The sequence below is a fragment of the Pseudopodoces humilis genome, chromosome 5 (genome assembly GCF_049639895.1).
Source record: "Pseudopodoces humilis isolate 2021_Gansu_Grassland_sample_001 chromosome 5, ASM4963989v1, whole genome shotgun sequence".
Taxonomy (NCBI): domain Eukaryota; kingdom Metazoa; phylum Chordata; class Aves; order Passeriformes; family Paridae; genus Pseudopodoces; species Pseudopodoces humilis.
Genome location: NC_142204.1, coordinates 28,748,345 through 28,767,745, shown reverse-complemented (window position 1 = coordinate 28,767,745; position 19,401 = coordinate 28,748,345). Strand labels below are relative to the sequence as shown.

At 37.8% G+C, this 19,401-nt stretch overlaps 1 protein-coding gene across 1 annotated transcript in view; it reads left to right on the top strand.

Moving 5' to 3' along the window:
• Window positions 1-7,299: 7,299 nt before the first annotated feature.
• CFAP54 (cilia and flagella associated protein 54) overlaps window positions 7,300-19,401 on the top strand; it is a 102,256-nt gene continuing 90,154 nt past the window's right edge. Inside the window, 5 exon segments of the mRNA XM_088055699.1 lie at window positions 7,300-7,323; window positions 7,964-8,334; window positions 13,591-13,696; window positions 16,487-16,633; window positions 18,636-18,807. Of these exon segments, the coding sequence (XP_087911825.1) occupies window positions 7,300-7,323; window positions 7,964-8,334; window positions 13,591-13,696; window positions 16,487-16,633; window positions 18,636-18,807 (820 nt within the window).

Below are 19,401 nucleotides of genomic sequence, written 5' to 3'. Positions count from 1 at the left end.
CCAAGCTGCACAGAAACAGCAATCCCTGGCTGAGGGACAGCATTTACATGTAGATGGCCTGTGGAGGGTAGCCTGGAAAACATGGAGGCTTCTGGGAAAGTACATGATCCATTAAGTTTATCATTTTAAGGAAGTAAACCAAAGATCTAAAGAAAAGGATGTTGTTATCTCAGAGCTGGAGAATACTTTGTAACAGAGCTTAATGAAGTGGTCCTCTTTTCTTAAATAAATCACAAGACAAACTACAAACCAGGCGCACAGGCCCTATTTGTAAACTTTAACCTGATATGATACCATACACAATGCACTGGCATGTTTTGTTATGTTTTGTAATCATTGCAGTTTTGTCCTCTATGTTAATGGTACCAAGGGGAGACTAAAGATATTCACCTCTTGAAAACAAACAGAAGATGTAGTTCTGCAACAAGTAAAAAATGTTTAACTTGTGGCTTAAAGTTTGTAAGCATTTCCCTCTCCTCTGTCTGCAAAGAAAAGTGGAGATAGCAATGGTGTCTTAGGCTGTGTCTTCAAGTATAGATATTTTGAAAAACAGGTCTCCAGAAATGGCAAATTGGTTTTTGATTGTACTTCAAAGGAAATTTTTTTCCCAATTAGCAAAGTAGTCTATGGCTATATTACCAAGAAAAACAGTGTAAACAGAGCAGATCTGTACTGTGAAACAACTAGTCACGGGGACCAGATATTCACACAATGCACATTTTGGGGGTTTTACCTAGTCAGTTCCTGGAGACTGAATATCTGGTATCAGATGGAGGATGTTAGATGTGCTCTTGGGGTGCACCCTTCATCTTAGGCTCATACAGAGGGAGTCCAGCCCATGCACTCAAGATGTAACATACAACTGCAGACTGGGGATACTACAAAAGTGTGCTACTGATTACAACCAAATTGCTAGTGTAGATGCACCTCAGAATTGTAATGGAATTTTTTTTATTCATGTTTCAAACCTAATGATTATGTTTCTGATGAAAAAAATATGTCTAAGTTATTTTTTGTGCTAACCCAGATGGATGTATAATGCTTTACTTCAGAGAAGTTCTGTCTGCCTTCTTTAAGGAACCATCTGTCAGCCTTATAATGGAATTATACAGGTACAACATAACAACATTTTCTTCTTTAAGGATAATTTATGAAGCAAGTCTATTGCTAACAATGTAGAAGAAGGAATACAATCATTTACTTTGATTCTACAAAAGTAAATGCCATGGTTTTGTCTCTAAATGTAATAAATGTAATATGCCAGAGTATATGAAGTGGATCCACTGAGTAAAAAATGGGTATTTTAATATATCCATATCTAACAGATGAAGAGCCATATGTTCACCTGAAAGCATTTTAGTAAAATTTTCAAAACCTGCTAACAAGGTTTCATCTACATTTGAGGCCAAGATCTAACCACTTTTTGTTATTGTTATTAAACGTGGTAAAGTGCTAATAGCAATTTCTGTTTTTCCTAAGGTATCATCATGTAGAGAAAAGACATTTGTTCACTTTTGTTGATCTGAAATTCTGAGGGAGAAAAGGGTAAAGATTACAATTTTGTTTTTCTTTTCACATGTATGTAATATGCAAAACAACTACTTGTTCTTAAACATAAATTTTCTAAAACTCTAAAGTATTAAGATAAACATTCACAGTTACATAATTACATATATCATTACTAGAAATAATAAGTAGAAAAAGATCAGAATTGTTTATATTATTAAAAACATTAGCTAGAAAATATAATTACATAGAATATTTTTCTTAGTTACTTAAAAATATGAAAAATCCAAATAACTATGTGAAAACAAAGATTTTTTTTTTTCCCTACTTCCTTGAATAAGCAATGCTTAATAATAAAAAAATAACTACTCTTCCATGTTGTGTCATTTTCTACGGCTGATCTGCAGGTTGCTAAATGTCTTAGTCCAAGGTCAGGCTATTGTCCAAAACAATTTCTGACAGCTGCTTGAAAAAACCTCAATCAGCACATACTTTGACCTTGGAGTGAAATATTCTTGGGAGTGCGAAACTAGTAAGAATGGAAAATGGAAGCAATGTTGTCAAAAAGTTTCCAAATTCATACTGTAACGCAGTAAGAAAAGGTCTGAACAGAAATGCATTTATCTAAAAATACTGGAGGGCATCACCAGGTTATTTTAGGTGTCTTTTTGTTGCCAATAGTTAATTCCTAGAAGAGTCTATTTTGATCCTGTGAGTACTCCCAGACTAAATGCACAACAGAGAAAGAGTCATGATAAGGATGCAGTTGGCTACTCAGTAGTTATATATACAAACAATAGTGTAATTTCCCTAGGATCATTTCCATCTACAGCATTTGCAGCAGCTCAGAATTATAAACAGCAAATGTGCGTCAGGAGAATATGAATACAAATGCATTGTCATACTTGGCTTCAGGAGAATTGGGGAAGATCTTCAGAACTAATTTATTTCTTGGACTAGGCTATACTCTCTCTCATTTAATTTTTGTCTTGAGAATATTTATGAAATGAAGAAAATGTATTTTAAACAAGACATGCCACCACTTTTTTTCCAAAAATTAATCTAACTACTAGATGTTTATCTAGCAATCAGCTTAAGCCGAATGTAGCTGAAATAGAAATAATTTCCACACTCCATCTCTGGTACTTCACAGTTCATGGCAAAAAACGACCTCAGCCATCTCTGCTCAATAAATTGGATATTGTCTTTAACTAAGGACTCTGTCTAGAATTTTTATGCATACATCTAAGTGTTCCATGTTTTTAGAATGTTTCTAAGATGCAGATTCCATGCACATCACTAAAAATCTTGTGCATACTTTCACTTTTTCACAATAGGAAAGGATTTACAGGGCTTTTCTGCAAGACATCTTTACTGTTGCTCTAAACTAGCCTTAGGTGTAGCTTCTTCATTAGAAGAACCCCTATGTCTTCCTGAGATTTGAGACAAAATCTTTAAGTGAGACACGAACTTTCCTCCATAGTCTGTCTAGTGAACTGAAAATAGTACATTCTCAGATGAAATATCTGCAGGTCCCTAGAAGCCTTTGCAAAATAATCTCATCATCAGTTGATGTCTACTTGAGTAGAATTTACTTGTAAGCTGGACTAAAGTATATCTTAAAAAACCAGAACAACATGAACTGTAGGCAAACTCTCTCCTTGAAGTAATATTTCCATTTTTGGAAAGTCACTCATGGACTTTCATATTTCTAACTGCTACCTTTGGCACTTAAGTCCATTATGAAGATCTCAGAATCTGTCATGTTTCAGTTTAAACCTCTTACAAACTCAAGCACCTATATAAAACCCCTGCTCTATCTCCCTCCCCAAAGACTGCTTAACCCACTCAATGCATAATGATACAACTTGAGTGGGTGAGTCAAATCTCACAGATTGTTCACGCAAATATTACACACTCCTACACTTTCTTTGCAATGGGGGGAAAAATCAGCTGAACAAGATCACTTCTCCCAGATTTCTCCCATTTTCTGCAAGTCAACTGAGATTAATTTATATGCCTAAGAAAATTTTCAAAATTATAAAAGGAAATTGAAAAAACCTTTTTGTGAGCATCCACACTCAGATTTTAAAAGAAAAAAAAATACATATACGATAAGCTTGAAAGCTCTCACATCATCTTTAGAGTTTGACACTGAAGCCTTTCATATAATACAATGAAAACACAGAAACAACTGTCACCCCAAGCTTGAACGCAGCTCTGTAAGAACCTGGCACTGGCACAGTTCTCAGTCGTTGCAGTTCTTTCCTGTGTTGATCACTCTTTTTCCTTCCTCTTACAACATTGATGAACTAGATCAGAAAGGAAGCCAAAAACCATTTTCAAGTGAAAATTTAGCATTTTCCTTCTCTTAGCTTTCACTTGCATTTAAACTGTCCCAGATCTGCTTTCATTATATCTTAAAAAGTCATCAGTGTCTCATGAAAAGACACACATGCCTCACCTATTGTTAGTCTATGTTGCAGAGTTCAGAGACCATGCCATTATCTGACAAATTTTGTATACTGCTCACTGACAGGAAGAGTACCAAAATATTTTACAAATATGTGTCACTGTCTCAGTAAAGGAGTTGAACTGCTGCTTTGTTTGAAAAACTGTATGGTGTCCTAAGTAAGCCATTCCCACCATCTTTTCACATTTCCCTACCTTTGCAATCAGGCATGTAGCTTCCTAGTTCACCGTATGTTTCTTCATGGTACAGCAAAAAAATACAAATGCTATCAAAACAGGACATTGTATCTCCCATCTCCTTGATAACTTCCCTATGGAAAGGTAGTAAGTAGCCCTTAGATAAGGGTAGGAATCCACAAATTTTAATTGAATGTAAAGGCAGATTTAAGTAAGGCATCTGAGTCTAATGACACTTCCAGTAAGCCACAAGCAGCTTTACCAAAAACAGCCCAGAAGCAAGGAGGTGGGAAGGAAATGCTGACTATATATAATCTCTCAAAGCTGCTCATAAAGGTCCAGGATTTCCATATGTGTCTCATTAGCTGTAGGTACAGACAAGTGCCACAGGAGGTGACAGCAAGAAGCTTGCAGGTCTGCTGCACCTCTCTGCTTCCTGTACAGTTAGTTATATTGGAAGGTCCATTAATTCCAGCATGTGTTTTGCCTCTTGTAAGCTCAGCACAAGTTCTTATTTTTTCCCACTGTCATTGGACAACTTCTTCATATTTATAAAGTGCCAGTGCTCCTGGGATTCAGCAGCTTCTGAAGTTCACTTCTTCCAGCTGTCTGATGGCTTTTTATGGGGTTTTATCAGCTTTATTGGGTAACTTAGAGCCATTTCTTTGTATTATACATGATTCCTCTATAGCATGTAAATAGTAAATGTTGTACTATCATATAAGATGATGTATTTCCTTGACCTTGTTTTGCTTGACTAACTCACACAGTTAATTTCTCCATAAGAATCACTACACACCTGCTATTGCTTATTTCTCTAGATTTTCTTCTATTTTTTTAATTCAACAATTCACTCCTACTCAAAGGAGAATACCCTACCCAAAGTGGATTCCCACTGGCTCTCAGGACCAGGCAGGCATACTGCAACTACAGTAAATGCAGATGCCCATTCTGAATATGTAGTACATTAAGTGTATTAAGCATTACTTTAAATTCTCATGTCTTCATTAGCCTATCAGCCTGAGATACTAAGTGATGGCACAGAATAATTTCAGTTCAGACTATTTTTCCTGAAAGCATCAAGGAAAAGATGACATAAATGTAGCTCTTTCAAATCCCTGGGGACTGTCAAGTTACCCTGCAGAATTCTGGCGATGCAGCATCCATGACTGCTTCTCGTCTCTGAATATCAAACAGCAAAGTCTATTGGCACCATAATTCAGGTGTATATTTGCTACAAGCATCCTAGAAAGAGATCTGAACATGCATCTGAGAATTATCCATAGGAAGCAAAATTTGATTGATGTACTAGATGGGGCTCAGCAGACATTACCTCAGCCCCTGAACCCAGATATCACTGCACACTCTTCCTGCCCAACTCTGCTGTGATCATGCAGTGTTTCCCCCTTTTGTCTGCTCTTAGTAACCACTGCTGTTCACACAAGTGGGACAGACACAAGAAGTAAGCAGGCAGCTTGATGAGTTAGCAACAAGGTTTTCCTCCTTTACAGTTCAAGCATACTCTTAGCCCCAAAGCAGACACTTCCTTATATGGGTTTTTACTACGTTAACTCTTTGTGGGTGCTTCTATTTATGAGGCAGCTTCCTTCTATCTGATCTGGTGGTATTAAAGCACAGGTCACTAAATCCTCTCTCTTTGGGTCAAAGGATTTACCTAAGTTCCATTTCTTGGGTTCTTGTCCATGCCAATGCTCCATAATCTGTCCTACTTTCTCCCTAATGTTACTGTAGTTCAAATTATTATCTAAATGTTCACCTACCAATGATGAATGAATCATTAGCCTTCCAATCAACAGACTACATATTTTTAGGTTGTAGGGACCCTAATGTAAGGTAATTCAAAAAAATTGCTATAAACTTTCCAAGTTATACAAGTATGCTCTATCTTTTGAGGAAATTATCCTATCATGGTTAAAACTTCAGTAGCCATCACTCTTACTGTTTTGTATACATCAAACTTTTCTCTGTAAAGATCAGGTTATATGAGCTGAATGCTTCTGAAGAATCTGCACTCCTTCTGCAGTTAAAAAGTTCTAATCACTTATCTATAAGCCTTTTTGACTTTTGGACCCAATTAAATGTTCAACACAATGTTAGATGGAGACTACATGAAGTTTAAACTCCAGTCTTCCCCAGAACAGTATAATAGAAATCAATATTGTAAGCATCCAAAACTGAAATAATGTACACACCATAGTGTTTGTGGTGGTAGTTCCTTGCTAATGTCCACCCTTGGTGCTGAGAGGGTCAGAATTGCCCTCCATACATTAAACCTCCACCTAACAGGGAATGCATGCTTTGATCCTCTTGAACTCTGACCCAGGAGTTTTAGGCTATGCACTCCTCACGAGCTGGCTGACCAACTATGCCCTGGTTAACCTCCCACTGGTTAAAGCTTTATCTTTACATAGTTCTGCAATCTTGCCCTCTGGGGAATGGCTATACTCCCTCTCCTTTATTGTTTTCCTTGACTCAGTTTGTTTTCTATGGCTGAAAAGCTAATCCAGATAACAAATGTTATATTCATTCCCCCATCTGCTACCCAAATATTAGAGATACATAAGGTTTTACTCAGCAGTCTCGTTTCCAGTCTCTCAAGTTCCCCTTGGAGCTTCTAGGCACTGCTGGTTTGAGAACAGCACTCCCTGCATTCCATGAATGTGAATATCAGCCCTTTGGGATGCAGCACCATCTAGTGAGGCAAGCTAGCTCAGAACTTCACAGGGACTTGAAACGGATGCCACCAGCAATACATACAGTGGCACAGGCCACTTTTCCCAGGAGGCCAGTGTTGTATTAGTCATCTGGTATCCATCACAGGGAGTTCTTTTGTTAGCATGGCAAAGCACAGGCAAAAATCTTTAAATGTTGCAGTAGCTGCTCTGCAAGCCAAGTTCTCATATTTCATTTGTTCTGTAAAATTTGTCTCTGAACACAGTGATTTCTAAATCTCTGCATCAGAATCTTTTTGCCATGTCTTTTTATTGCAGACTTCATTTTCTACCTCCTTCACACATATCTGAGGAACCCACTCCCTCTTGTGCTTTGTCTAAATTTGCCGTCACCTAAATGCATAGCCATTGTCACTGGATCTTCCCATAGTCTCACAATACCTGTTGGACAATGGATTCACACAACTGCCAGCAGGTAACAATACAAAATCAATGTGTAAAGTGAGTCAGACATGTTAGTCATAAATTAATCATATTTTCGCATCTTCGCAATTTTCCAAGGATGAATAGTAGCTAGATGATTCCCATGTCATTTCTTTGACCTTGCTAATGCAGTATTTTCTGATTCCAATAATTCAGCATGCTGATGCTGTGTGTCTCCAGCTGTTGGAAGTGTAGTTATTTTGTTGTCATCTATGAATTATCTGAATGCAGTTTTCAAGTGTTTCTTTGCTTTTCCTATCTCTATTGATCCTTTTCCATTCACTGTCAAGAAACTGCCTCCAAAGGCCCTGGTTGCCAGGACACTCTGCCCACTTACCACATTTCTTTCACTTTCATGTTTTCAGTTCAGCTGTCCCTTACACTCATCGTGATGACGAACAGGGCAACAGAGTCAGTTTCCTTCACATCCTTCCCAAACCTCTTTACCACGGTGTCTGTAAAGAACTTCAAAACACATAGATTGCTATAGGCACCTCCTATAACATAAATACGGGCTGGTAGTTTCCTAGTTTCGAAAGTTCACTTTTTACTGTTTTTTTTTCCCTTTTCTTTCCCCAACAGACAAACATAAGCATTTAGCGGGTAAGCACACTTTTTTCTTTTATTCGTAGCCGTGCAGTAGGCACAGCGACACAATCAGTAAGTGCAAAGTGCCATCCCCGATGAAACAGGCTGTGGAAAAGCCGCGCCGTGCTGCACCTCCGGGCTCGTCCAGGCTGGCCCCGCGGGGCCGCTGCCCGCGGCCGTTGCCCGGAGACAGCGTCCGGGCCCGGGCCGACCCGAGCATGGCGGAGCCCGCCGGGCCGCCGCCCCCCGCCGCCGGCCCGCAGGCCCAGCACGCCGCTTTCTTCGGGCCCGTGGCTCGGGGCAACCCGGTGGTGGACAGCTTCGAGGCCGAGCTGCGGCGCGTCCTGAGCTCCCTGCGGCGGCTGCGAGGCGTGAGGGAGGCCAAGCCGTCGCAGCACGACCTGCACCGCCACGGGTAGGGCTGCGCCGCCACCCCGATTCCCGCGTCGCCGCCCGCTCCGGCAGCCGCTGGCCCTGGTTCTCTCTGCCCCTGCCTCAGCTCCTTTTTTCGGCCGCACCCCTCCTGCTTCGCTGTGCTCGTTCAGCCGCCCCGCGGGCTCTTCCCGCCGGGCTGCGCTTTCCGGCCCGCCGCTGCTCGGCTCCCCCTCACGCTGCAGCCACGGGCTGCCGTGCGAGTACCGCGCCCGCTGCACTGGGAGATAGCCAGGAGTTTGCTCTCCGAACGAACTTCCCCAGCAGTCTGCCAAAGCACCCGCAATCCGATTTTTTTTGTGGTTTTTTTTTTTTAAATAGTACTTTTTCATTGTAACGAAAATTCCTCAGAATCTGAACACCGCGGTTTTTTAATATTTTATTTTATTTTATTTTATTTTATTTTATTTTATTTTATTTTATTTTATTTTATTTTATTTTATTTTATTTTATTTATTTTCTCTCTTCTCACTACTTCCTAGAAGTCAGCGCTTTAGGTAAAAAGCACGAGGGGCTGTGGAAGTTGGCAGCACCACTGTTGGTTCTGCCAGAGCTGCCTGAGCTTCCTGGTGGGAAAATCCCTTGACAGTGCTGCAGGGACTGGCAGCCCCCCAGCGTGTGCTGCTGCGTGCGAGGGTGAACACTTGTGGGCACGTACATGCCTTCAAAAGTAGGGCTACACGAGGATAACAGCACACAGCTCTTTCTGTGCATATGTCTCTGTCTACGTTGGTGTATTTTTATACACATAGATGCAGGCAGAGCATATGGCAGGTATAATAGTGCATATTTGTTTGCTCGCGTACATGTATATCTGTGGGTATGCATAAGTCGAGATTTTGTAATGCCGTTAAGATAGAGCAACTGGAATCGGTCTGTGATTCATAGTGCATACATATGTCTTTTACAGACTGTGCATTTCTCATGTAGCTCTCCCTGCTGCATTAGGCACTGTGATATGAGAGCTCAACTACTTCTTTTAAGGTGAATAGTTGATTTTCTGTTGTTACCTGAATACTACTCTGTTCTAAATGTACAGGTCTTTAACATACACCCCACAAGTTTCCCAGGGTTTCAAAAGTTCCTTCAAAAACAGCATAGGAGTTAGGTTACAGGGTCATTACCTTATTGCTTAGGTGCAGCCTTTATCCTTGCATATTTTGCTCAGTAATTTCCTAAAAATAGTCCACAAATTACCCTGCTCTGAAGTACGTGTATACATTTTCAGAAGGTGTTCAGATTCTGCAGCCTGGCCTTTGAGCTGGAGATCTTTCCTGTTCTAAGCTATCTGGCTTCCTAATTTGTTTATGGGGCATGTTCATCATCAGGTCTAGGCCTAGAAGTATCATGTAGGTATCAGTCTCCAGGTTTTTGCCTCTAGTGCTTTGAATCTCACCATGTTTGGTTTTTTATATTGTTTATATTGTTTCAGCAGCTGATTTTGAAGCCTTTTTATAGTTATAAACCTTTTCTTTTCAGCTTTAGCTGATAGATGTTACTATATTAAAAATTAGTCTCTCCAGGCCCACTTAGAAGAAGTAACACTACTTGGCTGCTTCAGACACCATCAAAATTGCCAACAGTGATTCTTCTATGTGTTCTTTGTATCTTCTAGTTGGGAGGTGGCCATGTTGAATCTAATCTGTTCGCAATATCGTGCTAAGTTACCAATTTTTGTGAAGTGTCTCCAAGCCTTTTTTTGCTTTACCTCTCAAACCTAAGTAAGTTCTGCCTTATTCAAACTGGTATTTTGTGGATGTGACACATTACCGTGAATACCTTGGCTGGCATGAGAACATTTTCACATCTGAAGAAATGTGCAGTGTTCATCATGGAGATGAGAACTCACTCTATCAAGGCCTTGATCCCAGAAGTCTCTGGTGGTAATGATCCCTACCAAAATTCCAGGGCATTAGGAATATTGAGTAACATGAAGCTCCCAGTAGCTCTGCATCCTCAGGCGTTCTTCATTTCTATATGGACAGTAAAGAGGTAGAAGACTGGAATTCTGATTATAAGCGTATGTTCGGGCAGTTAGCAAAGTCTAGACTATTTATTTGTGACTGTGACATTTTAGGGATTTCTCTCCCTACTGCTTCATTGTTTGATAACTCAAAATTGGTGCATGTGATGCTTGCAGAACCAGCTGTAGTCTGGTCCTAAGAATTTCTGAAGGTAATGGCTATTACAGTTGCCTTCCTAAATGCTCTAAAGATTTTTTGCTATGTCATTTTTTAAGCTGTCTTTTGTAGCATGGATTGAGATCAAAGTGTTCTTGTTCTACAAGCAGCAAGAAAACAGCTTCCACATGGCACGTATGTTCCATTTAGAAAAATAAAATTATGAGCTATATTCCTCCAACTCTTTCAACCTTTGGTTTTTATAGGTCAACAGAAAGGCCATAATTTAGGCACTTAAATGTTCTAATGTAGGAAACAAAAATTACTGAGGGCTTGCCCTGGTATCACAGATCCTTTCAGTCGGAAATAGCAACAAAAGTAATTTTTCCTCAACTAAACAAGAAGTTGTTTTGCCCCATTTCTTATGGCAGCAGAGCCATCAAAAACTTTACCTTGAACTATTGATTTTATCTCATGTTGTGTGGCTTAGCTACCCTTGTTTAATAAGATGGCTTTTGATAAGTATCAGAGAATTCTTTATACTTGTAGTAAAGATTTTAACCTGGGCCTTTTTAACGTGATTTAACGTGGGCCTTATCCTGTGCACACTATTATGGGTTGACCTTAGGGAAATTTTTTCTATTATGGGTGGAAATAAAGAAATTTCACCTCTGAGTTCCAACAGTCCCTTTTTTTTTTTAGGAATTCACTTGCTTAACTCGTTTCTCTTGTGTCCTACAGGCTGCTTATAGGAAAGGCTGAGGAGCTGTTTGGGAAATGTCTCACGCTCCTCTTTTGTCTGTGTCAAAGAAACATTCTTGTGTCATGAACTCACTTGAAGTTAGTCATGGCATTATAGCAGAATCATTTTACCTTAATCTTCCCACTGAAGCTGAAAGTCTGGTCAGTTCCGTCAGTACTTTGCTAAACTAGTTTTTTACAGATTTGTTACTTGTTTATTAGAGCTGAGAATCTCACGTGCTAACATGAACATTCAAAGCAAAAAATGAAGATGACCATTGCTGGGGACTTAGATCTGATCAGTCTTAAAGAAATGTACTAGTCTTACCTTTCCAGAGCTTCATCTAGGGTCATTCTTTCTATCTTTTTTCCCTCTTCTTCCCCTCTTCCCCTTTCCCCCTAATATCCATCAAATCTCCTGGTCTCTGAAGGTGTTTTCCTAAATTCTTCCTTTAATAGTCCAAGGGAACTTTGCTCAGCTGCCTGACAGATTCCTTTGCTCTGGAGCCTCTTTGCAGAACTAGTGTGGAATATTTTTCTCAGTGTAAGAACTCAGTACCCACCCAGACTGTTAATTGTTAAGGATGGATCAGGAGGGACTCATTCCCATCCATTTGGAAAGTGCCCTTCATTTCACTGAGCTATGGTTTCCTTAAAAAAATTCTCCTTAAAAATGCCTTAGAACATTTTATTCTGATTGTTGCTTTTGGCCTAGTTTGTGCTGTTACTGCATTTTTCCTTTAGGATACACCTCTAGGATGTCCTACTTATTTCCTTACTGCTTTCTTTCAAGAACTGAGAATTGTGATGAGATGATACTTTTAGAAAAATAAAAGGATTATGATTGCATTTCTTTGCTGTAAAGATAATTTTGACAGATTTCTCATAAAGCCATCTGTTTCACCTTGAAATGTGAAGGTGGCTCACAGCTTTCTGTGTGGAAAAAATGTTATTTATTGTGCTTTTTTTAAAATTGAGAGTGTTCTTATAAGCTGAAATGAAGAGTTATACGAGAGACTGAGAATGCATTCTAAGTGCTTGAATGTCAAGAGAAGAGTTTAAGAAAGTGTCTTGAGTTCTGATCTACCCAGTCTTAAGAGAAGTTGAAAAGTTCCAGCTACCTCACACCAGTACACATATGGTTTATGCATGACAATTCGGCTAGAACGATATTTTTTTTCAGATGTTAATGTCTTTAAATGTTAATTTATGTTTCTTCAGTTGTTCTCTTTCCTCATAAATTGCTACCTATAAATAATTTGGCTGTAGCAGTATCACAACTCTGCTGACATTTCTGGACAAGTGATTTGTTAAGAGAATAAATGGAAGAGATGCCTGGGATGGTGAACACTATCAATACTGGTAATGATTTGTTAACGGGAATCTTTTTTGAAAAAGTCCCAGTGCTAATTTGCAGTCTGTCTGATCAGTTATTGTATTCCAGCTAGAATGTAGCTTTCTTAAAGAAGCATAGTGTGGGGAAGTTGTACACATGGGGGCATGAGGCCATCAAGCCATGGTTGGTAGGGACTGTAGTACTGGCACGATGTAGTCGATGTAGTCGGTGTCTCTGTAGCAGAGTGAAACTGCTTAGAATCTGTTACCATTTGTGGGAGGCTTGCTGGTTCAGCAAAATAGGCAATTTGTTGCACAAAGAATCCTTGATGACAACTGTGGCTAGAATAAGACAGAGGCAACAGAAGAGCATCACAATTATTGCCATAAAATCCTCTCTGTTTTAGCAAGCATGTCATTTGGTTCTCTCTGAATCCTACTTACAATTTAAATCTTGTTTCCTGACTCATGGTGTAGCTCTGTATACCATGAGCTCTGTATTCTATAGCTCTGTATACTCTGTATCTTTATGGTTTTTCCCATGGCTACCAGTTCCCAAGGTTGCAACTACCTGACCATACACTGTTACTTTGAGATTTTTTTCCTGCTCTTAACATTTGTAGTTTCTGGTCCAATAATTGCTGTGAACGGTAATTCATTGAGTCTAAAATATCAATTTTTTTCTTCAAACAGGGCTTCTCAAATACTAGCTGAAAGGTAGGACAGATTTTGTGCTTGTGATTGTGCTTGAACAACAAAGGGAATTATTACTAGGACATTTTAATGAGAATTTACATGGGAGAAAATTCATCCTATTTAAAATGTATAGTAAAAACTGGTGACAGAAATGAAACCCAGAAATGTCCTTGTCTGCCTGTTAAATCTGATTTTAATGATCACTTGTTTTGAAATATGTAGAAGTTCAAATAGATTTGGAAGAAAAGAGTTTTCACAATTTGAAGTCTTCTTGATTTGTTTACTTGTTATGACAGGTCTACTGCCAGTTTAATCTGTAACTTTTTTTCCTGTACTTTTTTTTTTAGAGCAAATACTTTGTTTGACATATGGATCAAATATAAGCCACGACTACCAGAGTGGTATTACAATGAAAGACTTGTGAAAGTTGGTGATACCCTTGCTCAGATCAAAGTAAGTCATTTGAATGAGAAAAGGTTCAATCATAGCCTTTGTTTCATTATGTTTCTATGCAACTTTAATTTTTAATCATATTTTACTGAACGCTATTTAGAAAGTAGCAAAAACTTCCACAAAATAATTCCAGTGACAGTTGATTGTTTGTATTTCTTGCTTTTTTATTGTAAAATTGTCCTGATTTTTGAATATATTTTCTATATCTTTATTTTCTATGCACCTATTGCCTTTTCAAACACCCAAAAATCTTTCTTTAATATTTGTTTGATGTTTCAGCATGGTAGAGTACAATATCTGACCGTGACTTTAATGCTGTTAAAGTACAAACTGACAATGATAGAGAAGTTCCACTGACCCAACTCCATGCTCAGTTAACCAACCATGGATAAAAAGAATTGTCAGGAGAGGATCAGAGGATAAAAACCAGAGTGCAATTGCACATTGTACAACTATATGTATCAGTGATGCTTCTGCATCTTGAATTATGTGTTCATTTCTGGTCTCCTCAAACAGGGGAGATCACAACTAAAAGGGATTCAGGAGCTAGATTGTTGAAGCCAGAGTATTATTTGAAGGATGTTTCATTATATGATAACTCTATTTTTATGCTTTTACTTAGTTGTATGTTACTGACTACTGTTGGAGATGGGACACCAGGCTAGTAACTATTGATCTGACACAATAAGGCAAATACATTTTTATATACTATTTGTTCTTTTTCCCATAAAAAATATTCCTGAAGTTTTCATAGCTTCTAGGCCCTAGGAATTGCTTGAAACATTACATGATGCTTTTAGTGCTTGCAAACTGCTGCTCTCACAGGTTATTTTAAAAGTATCAAATGCTGCTCCCTGTACTCTGCACTGGCTTCCCAAAGCAGCACTCCAATATAGTTTGGTCTTTATGTTCAAGGTGCTTAATGACATGACCCTGGATTGCATGAAAATAATCCATGTTTCTGCTTAAAGACTTCTGCTTGCAGCTTCAATCTTCTAGTGTAATGTGTTTTTCTACAGTAATTGGTGTTGCTGAAGAAGTTGTTTTGCTGGCCAGCCCAATACTTTCAACTTCTTTTTGGAACTCACACTTTTTAAAGTGCACTTTTTAAACTTAATTTTAGAATGAAAACCTAGTTTTCATTCAATTTTTTTCCTTGAAAAGAAATATAGAAACAACAAGGGGCGGATGTTGCAAATTTCAAATGCATTACAGGAAGGATGGATATGGTGTAAAACCAGGGTCTGTGATAGGTGGGGTAAAGTCTATTCCATAAGTACCCCTCTTGACTCCTAGTTGAAAACTAGTGTTGAATCTTTTATGTTTTAACCTTCACATTATATAATAATGATGTGTAGTCCTTAAAAAATAGTCAGTGGGTAGGCACCCACTTAGCTTTCTGTCCTACTGCTGTGTTTTTTTAATGCCTTTAGATTCCTTCCTATAATACATCTGCTATGTGTTTTTTAGGACACACCTAAATTCATTAAGTCATATATCTGGAAATTACTTAGTCCATTAGTCATCATATGATCAGCACTGACTCGTTTTTTCCCTGCCTCCACTCTGTCTGTATCTGCCTGTTATCCTCGGTCATACACACGTTTTAAACAGTTCAGGAGAGAATTTACTTTTTTGTTATATGTCAGTAACTATCCTAATGGTGTTCTGATTGATGGCTTTGGATTCTAAGTGTTATCACAGCCTCAATGTACATATTAGATTACACAAGTGACTGACTGCCCATAGTTGTCCACAGAAAGTCAAAGTTTCTAGGTATGGCTGCTGCTTTCACACAGCAAATAGGATAATAGCGCCATGTGAGTTGGACTCCTCAGATGATGAAAAATTTAAGGTGTCACTGTGCTGGAAGGAATTTATATTGAGAAAAAGAAGGGAGTGCAAGGAAATAAGAATTTTCTGTGATTAAATGTTAAAGATCATTTTTAGCAGCAGAAATTAGTTACTGTTTCCTCAAAAATTTATTTGGTGTGTGCTAGAATTAGTGAAATTGGTAGAAAAACCTAAATGTAATCCTTGCTGAAGGAAGTGGTGGTGATGATTCAGTAAATGTCACTTCCAGATCTGAGTCAGAGCTGAACCATAGAGTCAGCATGATTCTGGAGTGGTTCGACAAGCTGCTGGGGAGCTCTATTTGGAATGAGACATAAAGCTCAACATCTTCCTTGCCAGCAGTTCTTAAAGACCCAGTGGCAATTTCTGGTCTATTAATGCTGATTTCTTGGCCATATGTAAATTCCAGTTTTCACTTGTTTCAATCTTTTTTTAAGGCATCTTACTCTCTTTCTCTCTTTTATATTAAAAAAAGAAAGAAAAAAGAAAGCTTTGACAACATGGAAACAAGGAAGAGAGAAGTTATTATAGCTATATATTGCTTATAAAGTTCTACATTATGAAGTACTTTTTTCTGAAGTTTAATGTCATTGTCATTACTGTTATGAAGTTGTAGAGTATTCCAGCAACTCTTAATTACATTAGCCCAGCACCCTGCTTTATTATTGTTATCTAATATGTCGTATTTATGATTAGAATAAAAAAACCCACTAAAACTTGCAAAGCACAAGCCATTCTTTTAAGTATTTCAACCTTTCATATGTTGAGTGTTCACAGTACATTGCTGGATATTTGTATGAAACTGTAGTGCTTTACTTCCTGTTGCTCTTTCACGTTGTTACTTTTTTCATAAAGATAATAAAAAACTACATTTTGTAGAAATAGAAATGCAATATACAAACCATAAAAAGAACTTATGATTTTTTTTTTTTTCAGGAATATAAGTTGGCACTTGTACAGTGTTATGAAAGATACCTTCAGCAGTTTGTTTCTGTAAACCTTGATGATGTCATGAATGATGTGGACTGCTTTAAATCCACTTTTTTTCCAAACGGTGTCAAAGACAAAAAAGCAGCACTTATGGTAGGTTGTGGGTTTTTAAAATTTTTTCTGGTCAAAGACATTCACAGATTCAAAGTAAGTAGTCCATTTTATCCTCCATGAATGTACTTCATATTAATTATATATTAACATTAACTAATATTTAATAGTTTGTTGATATCAATTGCATTGAGATTTAATGATCATATGTATGATATGAACATCTGGAATTGGTGTATATTTTTAAGAGGATGTAAGTGCCTAATGCTTTTATGGCAGAAGCCAACCACCATCAACTTAGTGTTAAAACAGCAGTTTTCTCTGAATGTGGTGTTCTGTCACTGCTTACAGCAGTTTTTGCTCTGAAATAGTTGCTATTATCCACTGTCAGAATCAGGATGTAGGCAAAATTTGATAAATGTCCTGCAATTCTGGAAATTTCTGTATTGCATGATCTAAGAACTAGGCAGAATGCAAGACAATTAAAACATTCTTCTGTATTTTGTACCATAAGTGTACAAAATACCACTTGTTATAAAAGGACACGACAGTTAGAAAAGCAGGTTTTTTTTTTTTTTTAGCTTATTTTCTCACTGTGAAAAAAAAGGGAAAAATGCTGAATAATTTTCTAAGTGCTTTAAGCTCTAGGAAGCCAAGTGACCTTAAGAATGTTTTGGAATACTTTTGTGTTAACTGCTTATCAAAGCTGGGACTTGCAGTATGCCTTTAGTTATTCGTGGAAGAAAGTGTTTCAGTTGATATAGGAAGAATGCTAAAAACATGTTATATTTTACTTTAAGCAGTTCTTTGCTGAGAAGCTCTACTTTTGTACATGGTGGGTATTTTGAATTAACTAATGCAAGTTACTCTGTGATCAAGAGCAATGAACAGAAATGGTAGGCAGCTCCTGTGTATTGAGCTAATCAAATTCATATCCTCAAGTCAGAGTGTAAATAGGCGTTTAGAGAAGAGAAGAAAGCAGATGGTTTGCTTAAGAGCTAGAAGCAGAATCATAATAGAAAAGATACTTGGTTTGTGGTTTTTTTTTGTTTTTAAAATGTGGTTCAGCTTCCTAGAAAGAATATGACCAAAGACTGTGTTAATACATTTTTAAAAAATGTTTTGTAAATAAATTTTAAGTTCAAGAGATGCTCTCCTCTGTTTTCTGTATGTTTGAACCAGTCCTACTGGCAAATGTTATTGCAGCCCATACTAAAATGCCTGTTCTGTAACTTGGCCTTTACAGACTAAGTTATCCCTAAATTTTCAGATATGGAATCTAGTTTGGCAATGATCCCTACAATTCGAAATGGAAAATTATAAAGTGTCAAATGATCACATCTAAAGGCTCTAGGTGTAATTTTTTTTGCCATGTTCCCACTGCGCTTTTTTTTTTAATGTAACACTAAGAAATGGCATTTCAGGGCTAGAAACTTCCAGCTTTGGTAAATTAACTGCAACAAAATAATATAATTTCAAAAGTTACCAGTTTAGGAGGCTTTGAGAGATTGATAGGTACTGACTGGTCATGTCCCATTAAGCCCAGTTTTTAAGCTGATGCTGTAGTTCAGGCACGACTGAGGTCACATTAGGTATTACAAGGAAGAGAAGAATAAATCCATCTGTGGAAGGGAAAAGTAACAGATGAGAGTGAGAAATAAGATATTGGTGATATAGATGGAGAAGTATAGGTAAGTTAAAATTTGCCTTAGTTTGTGGAAGACTTCTACAGAGAAGCCAAGTGTCAAAGCTAGATTATTTGAATAGCAGTTCAATGCCACATTCTCCCTACACCACTTCCAGCACTCCTAGTGCACTAGGTGTGTTTTCATCCTGTGACACAGTGGAAATTGACTCAGGTTAATGGTACAGCAACCCTGAAGCTTTAGCATTTTCTCAGTATTCTAATGCTCAGTTCAATGTTATGCTGATTTTTTTTCCTGTTATACCTAATCTTTCCTTACCATTTTTTTGTACTTTGCTGATGTGAACTGAAATATGCTTATATTTTAATTAACTTTATAAATATTTCTATGTGTTTTAGTTCCATGCTTTGCAAGCGAGAAATGTTTGTATTTATGAGATGGTTTGCAGCAGAGACAGGAATCTTCAGAATCGAGAGTCCCTGCAGACTTGTCTCAGTGTCTTGGCCTCATTACGACTCACTATGCAAGTGGCTCTACCTCAGGAGAATTTGTGTTGGCTTATCTACAATGGTACCTCAGGCTTTCCATTTACATTTCTTTGCTAAGCAAAGCTGTGAAGGGAAACTTTTATACTCTTTATGCTCTTCAAGGTCAACCCAACGGTCATGAAAAAATCTCTAGTTAGTCTTCAATCACAGTAGGGTTTTTTTGTAATTTTTTGTTTTTCTAATAGAAGGGATTTTAAAATTAGGATTTCCACAGTGTCCATTTTCAGGTGGACTGTTGTGAAAGCATCAAATTTTTCATCATCATGTGCTTAAGAATATTAATGAAATCAAAAGTAAGGACATTTTTGGAGTAAATCCTGATTAACAAAAAAAGCTCAAGATTTTTCTATCAATAAAATGTTTGTTTTGATGAGTTAATTTTGTCTTGGTTTTTTGGTTGGTGGGGCTTTTCTGGTTTTGGTTTTGTTTTTTTTCTGCTTGTTTGCTGTTGGGTTTTGGGGTTTTTTTGAAAAGGGAATTTCAGATCTAAGAGCAAAAAATTGTCTGTCATCACATCTTTGTGTACATTTTTGAAAGTACTTTGAAGGGAAGAGTTGGTAATAAATCTATTCTAAAAAATACCATATGGTACTTAAGAATTTTGATCTGTGTATAA